The sequence below is a fragment of the Agelaius tricolor genome, unplaced genomic scaffold (genome assembly GCF_023055355.1).
Source record: "Agelaius tricolor isolate 1412-34295 unplaced genomic scaffold, bAgeTri1.0.p SCAF_46, whole genome shotgun sequence".
Taxonomy (NCBI): Eukaryota; Metazoa; Chordata; class Aves; order Passeriformes; family Icteridae; genus Agelaius; species Agelaius tricolor.
The window spans coordinates 2,440,475-2,452,862 of NW_027269306.1; the positions used below are offsets into that span (position 1 = coordinate 2,440,475).

The 12,388-nt window shown below is 37.7% G+C and overlaps 1 protein-coding gene across 5 annotated transcripts in view; it reads right to left on the reverse strand.

The window, feature by feature from the left end:
• Nucleotides 1-12,388, reverse strand: part of ELP4 (elongator acetyltransferase complex subunit 4) — a 141,862-nt gene that overhangs the window by 102,231 nt on the left and 27,243 nt on the right. For all 5 annotated transcript variants that reach the window (XM_071455250.1, XM_071455249.1, XM_071455253.1 and 2 more), the window contains 2 exons: nucleotides 9,368-9,499; nucleotides 4,454-4,593 (listed from right to left, as the gene is read on the reverse strand). In XM_071455250.1, coding sequence (XP_071311351.1) covers nucleotides 4,454-4,593; nucleotides 9,368-9,499 — 272 coding nt within the window. The remainder of the gene's footprint in view (nucleotides 1-4,453; nucleotides 4,594-9,367; nucleotides 9,500-12,388) is intronic.

A 12,388-nucleotide genomic window follows, 5' to 3' on the forward strand; every position in this document is an offset into this window, starting at 1 on the left:
AAGATTTACAAGTGCTACTGAGAAACTACAACTTAATTATTCTGGGTCTTTTGATTACCAAACCTTCTTGTTTGGTAATTGCCCTGAAGAAGGAGACTGAAAGCAGAGATGGAAAACAAGGACCACCAGAGAGGATATTCCTGCTTCCTGCTGGGCACCATCTCCAGCAGTGCCGCAACCAGGACACAGAATATCCTGGCAACAACCACTGCACAGCAGCTCCTGTCAGCCACACATCCCTGTAAACCAGCACACAACTGCCCTTCCCCAGCATAAAAGTGAGATAAGACAGGGAGGGTTTCTGCCTTCTTCTGGCACCAAACACCCAGGCCCATTTACTGCTTCCTTTAGCAGCACTGGCTTTGCAGCCTGGCTTCAGTTAATTTTTAGCATGGGGAAATGAACTTCCATCCACCTTGAGTGATCATCCAAGGGAACCCTGTGGTCTAATTCAAATCTGTTTTATCTAAATTTATTGGTAAACCCAGTCTCTAGACAAATTTATTCTTTTTTCAAAAGCACGTACTTTCTTAAGGTAAGATTTACAAGTATCGCTGAAAAACCAGAATTTAATTATTTTGGATCTTTTGATTACCAAACCCTCTTGTTTGGCAATTGCCCTGAAGAAGGACACTGAAAGCATAGAGGGAAAATATGAAAGCATAGATAGAAAATCAGTGTTGCTGCAGTGCCCAGGGCCACCAGAGAGGATATTCCTGCTTCCTGCTGGGCACCATCTCCAGCAGTGCCGCAACCAGGACACAGAATATCCTGGCAACAACCACTGCACAGCAGCTCCTGTCAGCCACACATCCCTGTAAACCAGCACACAACTGCCCTTCCCCAGCATAAAAGTGAGATAAGACAGGGAGGGTTTCTGCCTTCTTCTGGCACCAAACACCCAGGCCCATTTACTGCTTCCTTTAGCAGCACTGGCTTCAGTTAATTTTTAGCATGGGAAAATGAACTTCTGTCCACCTTGAGTGATTATCCCAAGGGAAGCCTGTGGTCTAATTCAGCCATCAGGTCCCAGGACTGCAGGAAGGAGAGCAAACATGGCTATTGAGTGTTATACCTGCACTGTCTGCCAGGTGCCAGTTTATAGGGTAACACTTTGCCCCTGCCTCTATCAAAAAACAGGTACACACACATACGTGAAAACACAGGAAACAAAAGGAAGACTGATCCATCCAAATGATATTGAAAACCTCCAAAACTCATTTTTAAATGCAAAGAAAAGATCAGTTTTAATCTAATCAGGCAAAAAAAAAAAATCACCTTTCTTTCCAAGTCCATAGAGAAACCAACTGCTTGTTGGTGGATAGCCAGAGAGGGACATATATATAAATATAGATCATTTCTCAGAAGGGCCAAGAGTTTCTGGCCTATATAAATTCCCTTCATCTCTGATCCTGCAAGGGAAATTCTGAAGTTATCTAAAAAAATACATTAGCTACAATTACAGAGACAGTTCACTCACTGAGGAACAGGTGAAATAAAATGGATTTCTTTTTTTTGGATTTAATTTCATTTAATTTAGACATCATGACAAATGTGAATTAAAAAATCAGAAATACAGGGATGAAAAGGACCCCAGTTAGTCTGACAGATGTTTACCTAGCTTGTCCTTAGAAATTTTCAGTGATGAAGATTCTACAATACTCCTGTCTGCAGGACAGGAGTATTGTACTACTTCTTGTGCAAATCATTAGAAAAACATCTCCACATTTCCTGCCTGTATTTCTACCATATTTACTGCAGCCCATGACTGCAGAAGAGAGACTTGCATCCTCTGCATGTCAGCTTTTAACTCTGCTTCCATTTTTCCAAGAACTTCCATTCTCCTTTTTAAGCCTAATATCAAGGAAGGTAATTTTGAAAAATTCTTCCTTCCCACCTTCTCTTAACACTGACCTAGTACAACCTTTTTAAAATAGGGAATCCAAAACCTACTGTGTTTGTGGTCAGAAATGACAATAATCAAAGTTAGAAGACAAATGAGCTACTGTAAAGAAAGAGACTTACACAATTCTACATCCCCCACAGATTTCTAAGAGTTTGGTATTCCCAGTGTGGTCTCTGTTCCTCCCTGTCATATATCATGTAGTTTTCACACTGCATGACAATGTTTGGAATGGTGGCTGGCTGTTACTTTGGTGCCTGCCTTTACTCCCAACACCACGATTCCTTCATTTCCTTGGGAGGGGCTTCTTGAAGGAGACCCACGTTGAGGTGGCAGGGAGAGGAAAAGGAGATAAGCCTTCCAAAGGCCACCTTTATCTGTTCATCTTCCTCACCTCATCACTGTGCTCTACTAATTTGTCAAGAAAATTACACAAATCCAATCTTTCTGTTAGATTTAAACTAAAGAAAAAAAGAGTAGAACTCCCATAGTAAGAAGGATGCATTTTTATCAGGCTGGCACACAAGCACAATATCAGCATTAAACAGGGCTTATAAAATCAAATGCATAAAGTCCATTCCTGATGAGTTAATTTGATTTTAATGTAAAATGAACTAATACTTGACAGCCATATAGTTAGTGGATGAGTCACAACATTCTCATTAGCTAGAGAAGAGAAAGGGAGTTAAATTGCTCAGTAACTGTAACAACACTTGCAACCTGTCAGATTTTTTTGTGTCCATCCTCTATTGCTCTGCTACTAAAAATTAGAAATTATAACATGAACATATAAACAAAATTGGTTAAAATACTAATATAGAAAGAAGTTCCCTGCTTTGACCTAAAATCGGGGTTTTTTTACACTATCACAAGAATTTACTTCTCAAAGCAGAAACAATTGATCATGTAACACAGAACAAATTAGAGACTTGGCTTTTGCTTTGCTACAGCTCTAAGAAAGGTGGCTCATACTGCACCTGTTTGATAAATCTGAGGTTTTATATGAGTGCACTGCAGTGGAAATCAATCCCAGTCAATCCCACACTGCCTCATGGAGCTGCCCTATACACTGGGATCTATAAAGCTAGGTTTCATATGAATTATATAAATTACACTATTCTATAAATTCAGGGACTTGGCTGGACAAAGAAATTGCTGGCCCAGCCTTGATGTTTGACTTGACTTGAAGTGTCTCCAAGAAAGACACAATGGATGTGTGTGTCTACAGGCTAAGAGGAGTCTTTGCTACTGTCACTCATCTTCTCTCAGTCTTCCTTAATTCCCTACTGACAGCCATAAACATAATGAGTTATTCATTCCAAGGAGAGCTTGAATAGCAAATGTTTTGCAAGATGTAATTAGTGATTGTAATTTTATTCACAGCATATTGCATTTTCCTTAGGTGAAGCTGTAGGATGTAAGAAGCAAAAGCACATCATCAAGTAATCTGATCTAGCACTCTGAGCTATGTAGGTCAAGGATGGCCTGTCTCCTAAGCCCTGCAAACTGCAGAGATCCTTTTAAGGCTGATAGCCACCTGACAAGCCCATCTCTGAGCTGCTGGGGCACGCTGCTCAGGGAGGGTTCCAGCCAGACAGGAACAGCTCTCCCAGTCCCCACACCGGGCTGTCAGCAGGGCTGGGCTCGACATGCAGCCAGGCTGTCCTAGTAATGTCTGCCTTAATTGTCACTGCCAACCTGCTCCCTCCCCTGCCAGCTTTCAGCTTCCTCATCCTCTGGCTGGATTGGGATTGAAGGCACTTGAGCGGACAGCTCATGTTCAGACTCAGGTGTTTATTATTTCTCATCTATGTTACAGTCTCACAGGCAGTGAGTTCTGCAGTTCTTCACTAACAAGGCACAAAATGGCTAACTATCTTTTGTTAGAAGGCCTTTAAGACTAAACTATCCAATTAAGAAATGACACCTAAATTATTTTCACTTTTAACCCAATAACAAATCACTTGAAGTCCACAATGTTGAGTTTCCTGTCCAAATACACAAAACCACCCAAACCCAAGGAGAAGATGGTAAAGAAGGAGCAGCCTCCACCCTAAAACCTCCATCTTACTTTATATGTATTACCATATTCTAAAATCCTAAACTCTACATTTTCCACCATGTGATATTACACACTTCTATTCAAACTCCACACCCACAATCCCAGTTCTGTCATTCCATTTTGGAAGTCTTCTCCACAGCCTCAGGTCAAATGCAGCATTCTCTTGGGGGTCAGTGCCTGCCAGCACAGAAAGTCTGAAATTCTCAGCATCCAGAACTCCAACCCTCCCCCAGCTGGGAGCAGAGCTCTGAGCTGTCCCTGTGCCACTCCAGGTGGGTAGCACTGAGTGGCACCCACAGTCAAACTGCTCGTGACACCCCCTCCATCACCCCCTGCACCACAGCAAGTGCAGACACAAAATAATTTATTTTAGACCCCAAATAATTTATTTTAGACCCCAAATAATTTATTTTAGACCCAATTATCATTTCCTGCCAATATGCATGCAAAATCTAAACACACAACAGAACCGTGGTGACAAAACTTACCATGTTTTCATTTTAGGCTCAAAAGGCAATTCTTCATGGAGGTAAAAACTGTGCAGTTTCACAGACTGACACAGTTCTGGAGACATTTTTTTAGAAACATCATAATAATGGCCAAACTTTGTATATGTGGTTGGGCTGGTCTGTGGAAACAACAGTACTGATTACAATCTCAAACTATTATCTGTCAAAGGAAAGTAATTAACCAGCAATGCACTTCAAACCTCTGTTTTTTTCCCATTCAGTCTAAATAAAAGCTTAAAGTAGAAAAACATTATAATAATTACTACTAAGTTTTCATTCCCCCATTGTCATACTTGAATCTGAATCTTTCACAGAGTTCAACCTCTATTATTCCAAGCTGCAGCACCAAAGTGAAGCCAGATAATTAAAAGAATGTATTTTTTCCACATGTTCTAGACAGATGATCACAAATTTGCAGAGGCCAGATCTATGAAATCAGCAGAACATCGTGTGTTCAGCCTCTTTGATTTTTCAGTCTCTGACAATTATATGGGTGCTACAGAAATATTTTCAGCTGACTTGGAAAATTTTTCTCTTTATTTATGATCAGTGAAAAAACCAACCATTGCATCTTCATATAAGTGATTTTAATAGAAAAATAAAAAATAGTTTAAAATTATTTTCAGTTCCTTGAAAATCAAACAAACAGTAGGCTGAGCATTACATGCAAAACCTATGATTTGCTATAATGAAGATACATTTTCTTCAGATCTTAAGTTCGGTATATGAAACACCATAAACAAATTTAATGTATACCTGTGCAGGAATTACACATTTTGAACATGCTGTGCTATTAAATAGAGGAAATAAATGCATCTGTTTGGTCCATATTAATGGAATTCAGAACAGAACCTGCAACATTATTTGAATTATACATGTAAAGTTAACCCCCCCTGTCCTGGTTTAGGGACCCCCCTCCAGACTGTTATACCATGAAATATTCAAGTAGATAGTACTTCACCAAAAATGTATTAAACTGTTAAGACTAGTTAGAATTATTTGATTTAGGGCAAATATTTTGAAATTATTTGACTAACAGGTGTTAGGCCTGGTCAGTTATCAGGGAATATCAACAGTAACAATAATGCAATACTTTTCCCAGAATAACCAATGAAACCCAAACTTTTAGTTAAAAGAAATAATTACTTTTAAAAAAAAAAATAAAGCCCCATGGAATTGCTTATGAATATCTAGTCATATGAGGCAACCAGTTTTACTAAAAAAATATATATAGAAAAGCACATTCTCTAAATCAATGTACCAATTTATTTCTTGGTATCTGATTTTTAAAGCAGGCTGTTCCACAAGACACAACATTCCATCAAAATTTAAATGTTTTTCTTGTAAAATGTAACTTTATTCAAAACAAGGATTCTGAAAGCAATTTAAACAGGGGCTGTTCTTTGGCCTATAATCTATTCTTTATCCGGATTACAGATCAGAATGTTTTTACTGCAATCTCTGCCAGAGCTCATCTTTTTATTGTGTACTTCCAAGCCCCCTTAATGTTTTAGAAAGGCCTTGACTAACTGAACTTTGATCTGATGTCTTCATTGAGAAAAGCTCCAGGTCGCCCATTTCAGATGCAAATCCTTCCTGAGGCCCAATAGAGTTTAGTAAAGACAGCAAAAAAGAAGAAACAAGAAGTTTCCAGGATCCTCTTTGAGAATCCTGAGGCACATTGGTGTCCTTAATCCACCCCGCCGCAGGGATTAAGGTAGGTGATAACCTCTCCCGCTTCCAAAGAATGAGCACAGCGCCTACAAACTGGGTGGAGCCTGGGATTTGGCGCTAATAAAACCCCATAAAAGCAATAAAAGCTGGGTCCATGGCAGAGGGCCCTGAATAGGGCTCAGTGTCCTGCATTCCCAGGCTTAGCAGGGAGCTGCTGGGAAGCCTACCTGACCCAAGGAAGCGTGAATAATGGAGCGGGGCAGAGCGGCCGCGCGCGGCGCACACTCGCCAGCCCTCTCTGACACTGATACTTTGGGCTTGAAGTTTTTCTCTTCTGGTTTGCTGTGCGGCTTCTAGCTTTGTATTAAGCTAGTTTATAGGTTATATTAAGTGTTCCTAGGATCTTTTCACAAGATGGTAAAGAAAAAAGAATCCTATTCCAGCTGGAGACTCAAGGACAAACTCTTCAAAATTCAGGCCCAAAGCTTAAACAAAGTGAGAAGAGGAAGGCGGGCAAGCAAGCAAGGAGGATGACACTTCATCATTTGAAGCTATTAATTGGACAATTAACTCCAATATGTAAATGGATTAAAACTTATAAAAATGTGAGATCTCATGACCAAGCCCTCTTTTGCTTCCATCTTGGAGCCATCTGGGCATTGCCAGGGTGTGGCCTTTGAAGGCACTGCAATAAATATGCACTTTATTCCTCTGAACTCCTTCTAGCTTCTGTTCCAGCTCCTCAAGAAGGCATCACCACATTCCTTAGCAGGCTGGAGGCTCAGGCCCGCTCTTTCCTGGATTCCTGGTTTGCACAAGGAGAAATACTCTAAATTGTCAGTGAGCAGAGCGTGCTTTTATGCTACCGTCTGCTGCTAATGTTTCTAATTGCAATCCTAATGTGCTAGAAATCTCAGATTTAGGATGAACCAAGGCAGAAAATTGATTTCATGCTGTGACAGTTTATATATTGCCCCAAGAACACAAGCAGTTCATTCAAAAAAAAAAAAAAAAAAGAGAGAGAGAAAGAGAGAGAAAACCACAGTCTTGCATTGCAAAAGAGGCTCTCCATATACTCAAAAGTTGAAATTAATTCACCTCTGATACAGATATAAGGAACAAACTGGCAAAAGCACATCAAGCATAACAAGGTCTTTCACTCCAACAGATTTCTTATAAATCTATTTTTTTCTGATGCAAGGTATGTGCAATATGTAGAGAGAAACTGAGACAGCTGTGAAGAGCACTAATACAAATACCATGCCTAAGAACAAAAACCAGGTACCTGGCTGGTCAAATAAATGCAAAGGGAACATCTGAACTACCAATCAAAAATCTATTATTACTCAGAAACAGTAAACAAATCAATCATCAAAAATACCACAAAGACATCTTTTACTCAGCATTCCTGCTCTGTATTTAGCCAGATAATGGGTAGAAAAGTTTCTGCTATCATGTTTAGTGTTCTAGCTGAAAGCAAAGCTAATTTTTCTCTTTCACAATTGAAACTATTTGACAGTAGTTTCTGAAAATGCACTGGCATATTAGTTCAATCAGTTTGGAAAATATGCCTTGAAATTTTATTCAACATGGGTTTTTACCAGTAAAGGAACATTTAAAGGAGGAATCACAACCAAATTTGTTCATTAAATTATTGAACTAAATGTATTGTTATGGGCAGCAAGGCAGTTCAGATTTTTCCTCAATGAAGTATAATCACCAATCCAATTAACATAAAACAGAGCCAAAATTTTATGGTAACTGCAATACAAAATATTGAAAAATATAAATTTGAACCAATTTTTCACCAATTAAAATGTCCTGAGGAAGTTTAAATATAGATTGTTTAAGATTGATACTTTTATTTGTGTGTATTAATTTTTGCATAAATTTAACATACACATTAAAATATTGTGCCTCAACTACTGAGAATGATCAAGGTCCAATTCAAAAAGCAACAATAACAAGGCAAACTCCCCCAGAAAGACTGACAATCTTATTCTATCTTGCATAATCAATTTTCAGTAATCAAGGGTACATACATCATGCATTTTCAAGAAATATTACATTAGTGGAAGAAGTGGTTACAGCTATGAAGCTAAAGATGAGTGGACACCCAACTGAATTTTTGAAATAATTTTTCTATTTTGTTGGAATATCAGACCACAATTTGTTCACAACATGCAAATGTTTTCATATCAATGTACAAGGAACTCCGATAGATTTTAAAACAGACAAATTATTTTGGGGATGGTTCAGAGTGGCACAGCAAGCTTCACAATAATAAAATTGATGAGATTATATGATTACCCCGGAGGCTGTTTGATTTGGCATGTCACCATATATAAGTCTTTTCTGACACAACTGTATAGCCATGTCTGTGCAATTTCACAGAAAACCAAACATGCCAAGCCTTGTAAGATCATTTTGTCACATTCCAATTATGTTTTTAAGAATACAACTGAACTTACTAGGCAGGTATGACTACATCTAAACCAGAATTTATAAATATAGACTAAAATGTACAGACAAAACCAGGATTTGATTCTGGACAGCCAGAAATGCTGTAATTTGGTTAAAGACTGATTGTGCCGCTGGATTAAATAAGAAAGCCACCAGCCATGGGAGATTGATTATCCACAAAACACCAACAACTGTAAACTCTGAAAGACTGATCACTGAGCTTGTTCCTTACATTGTCCCTGCCCAGTGCTTAGCTCCCAGTGACAGTGAGGCTGAGAGAATCTCAAGTGCTTGCTTCAGTTGTTATGCACATGGATAAGCAGGTCAACAGCTTGCTTCCACACAGTGCTTCCACTGCAGACACCCACTAAGTCCTGTTGATTAAACCTACTTAAGTCATTTGTGTGCAACTAAAGTTGGGCCAAGTTTGGGAGCAAGCACATCATCCAAACTTTCATAAAAAGCTGTCTCAATTTGATAATGCTCATTGAAAACTCCCATGGAACTTAAATGGTTTTTTACTTTTAAATTACTATTGTCTGTAGTGAGTTTTAGAGTACCTGCAAACTCTCAAATTCCCTTTCTTTTTGCATCATTAGTAATTAAAATATTCACTGGTGTATGATAGTTTTTCCTCAAGAGGCAATCTTGTAACACTGCCCATTAGCAGTTCTGTTGTCTAGGTTCTACTGAAAAACATTTGCTTTTCAAATTCATTTTGAGTGCAAGAGGAAGGAAGCAGGAAATAGCCATTACCTCAATTTTTGGCAAATTCTGGTAGCGCCAGGCTATTTTCATAGAATCCTGAAAATCCTCAGACTTCACAGCTGCTGCTTCATCTCCCAATTCCTTCCTGTAGGAATCATCAAGCAAAGGGGCTGGAAGTTCCTACAAGTAGAGAGCAAAAAAATGTCAGCTATCTACAGGAGAAATAGCAGTTCAGGTTTTTATCCACACCCCCCTCCAGCTAGATAACACAGTTATCTGGGTATAATGGGCAGCTGCAAAATCTGCAAAAGATTAATAGAACTCCTCTGAAGGACTGGCTCCTACTAATACTGAGCAGGAAAAATCCCCACGTAATTATTACTGGAAAAATGAATTATAGAAGTAAAAAAGAATGCAGAATGGAAATACCACATTTGGTGCTCTGCTTCATCTTGAGTATTCCCGTTCCCATTGAGTAGCACCCATATTCTTCTTTTGTAATATTTCTTTAGAGGCTGATCTCCTAAACCACTCCGTTTCTGACAGTGGGCAAGTTCCCTGCATATTTAAGCCTATTTCAGCCTTCTCCCATAGCAAATTCAAGCCTATTTTAAAATAAGAAATTTGTTAGCTGCTGTAAATCTTTCAGAAGTTTCCAAGACACCACAACAGCCTACAGACACCAGCTGAAAGCCACTGCAACAGGATGGTTTGAATTTTCTCTTCTGCTAACCATTAGGCACGATATCTACTCATGCTGGATATCTCATGGATACAAACACAGGAAAGGAAGGGGACAACGTTCAATTCTGGATTTTTAAAAAAGTTTCTAATGTACTTTCTGCCTTTGCTGCCCTGCTGAAAAAGTGAACAACACATGCTGAGTGCAGAACTCATGCAATGGGCTTCTACACCTACTGGAAAAATAAAGTACAAGGAAGTTTTCTGCCCCAGCTTTACACCCATCCCTGTAAGCTGGAGGGCACAGAATCGCTGCTCAAAACAGAACAAGGCTTAGCTGAAAACTCTGTTTTCCTTGAGCAAAGACTCCTGAGGAGTTAAAGCCACACAGAGCTAGCCAGTAGCTCTGGATTGTGTGTGGAGACTCTCAAAAAGCAAATTTGAAACCTTTAGAAGAAGAATCTGGGTTGAAGGGTGGGACACAGATCAAATGCTGCACACAGGCAGGGCTTATGGTGACCATAAATACCCAGGGGACACTCATGGCTTGGTGTGGGTACACATGGTACAAACTCAGAAAGGAGACAATGAAACTTTTAACACATCCACTTAGGGTTTAGTGTTACACTTATTTACCATTAATAAAATTAATATTAAGATCTAATAATAAATTATTAATTACAATCACCTGTAATGGTAATTTAATAATAAATTTAATATGCATTAATTTTATCAAGAATATACTTATATATATGTATTTCATTTACATTAATTTTATTATTATTTAGTATTCATTCGTTTATATTTATTAATATTTAAAGATTAATATCATATGTTAATAATAAATTATTGTAGTTATTTTTATATAATATAGTATTGTTATATTTATTATAAACATTATTATAACTAATATTAATAGTAATAAAAATAATATTAATAGCTAATAATTATCAGAATTAAAAACTATTACTGTGCATATTTCTATACATAACCTTACTAATAATACATGCCACTTTTTTCTTTCGTATAAATTAACATAGCATCTATAATTATGGAAAAAAAAAGATTTCAGATAATGGCTTCTGTCTCTTCCTGAGGTTGGTCACTACACTTTGTGAGGCACCAGGCAACAGAAGTTATGAAAACTTCTATAAACTGTATAACTTAATAAAGTTTCAGAAATAGAACAGCTGTATCTATGTGTTTCAGCAGCTGAGCAAAAGACACAAAACACACCTTTGAACAAGCTATTTTATTTCTTTTGCTTTTACAAATGAACTGCAAAAGCCTGGTAATGACTATTCATGAGAGCAATTATGTACAGAGTTACATTTTCACATTTATCACAGCTTGTTTAAAGAATATACTTGCATACAATAAACTCATTCCTGTGGTAGTAAAAATTAGGCTTTCTGGGTAGGAAAGCTACACAAAGATGAAAATTTTGATTTACTATTTACAGTTTTCGTTAAGTTTACAGATTTATAATAGCTGTATCAATTAAAAAAAACCCAAATTTTAGTAAGAGTTCCATTACATTTACCCAGCAAGAAAGCAGGCAAGCTTTCAAATCAAAGAATTCTGACAGATGGGACAAAATGAAACCAGAACATTGTACTGAAAGGTTCTGAGGAAGTCTAAGTACAAACTAGAGCTGACAAGGACCCCGATGCATTTCACATACATGCACATACAAACCACTTACATTTACTTTAAGAACATTATATGAAATATAAAAAAAAAAAAAGTTACTTTGAATTGTTAATTTTATAACTCAGCTATCCTCAATAGAGTTAATCAATCTTATTTTCCAATTGAGATGTTACTTTGAAAACACATACTGAACAGTTCAACTATTGTGCAGATTTAATTTCACACAATTATTCATAGATTTCAACATATTTAATAATAATAATTTAATAAATAGATTTTTCATTTAAACTTCCTATCATAAAAAGGTCTTTCTTTTTCAGTGAAGAGCTGCTGATACTTGATCATCTCAAAATACTCCTCATTTAGCAGTAATTTAAAAAAAACCCAAACCAAGTTTCATTTATAAAAGTCAAGTCTGTGAGGAAGTAATTTGGAGGCTCAAGCAACATTTCCTGATCAACTTGTTGCCAGGTAATTTTTGGTAGTGGTGGGTAATCTCTGTTTTTTTTCTGAACACAAGTGCCTGCAGAGATCGTGAAATTTTGCTTAAACATTTCATCCAACTCCCTGAGCCTGCCCCTGGTTCAGACACCACCACTGGGCAGCTTCCACATCACTGCAAAGCCAAAAGGCAGGAAACTGCAAATTGTCCCTCCTCCAGGTAAAGAGGAAAACAGCAGCAATATTTCTTATAGCTATTTAATATTTTTCTCCCTTAGAATCACCACAAATACC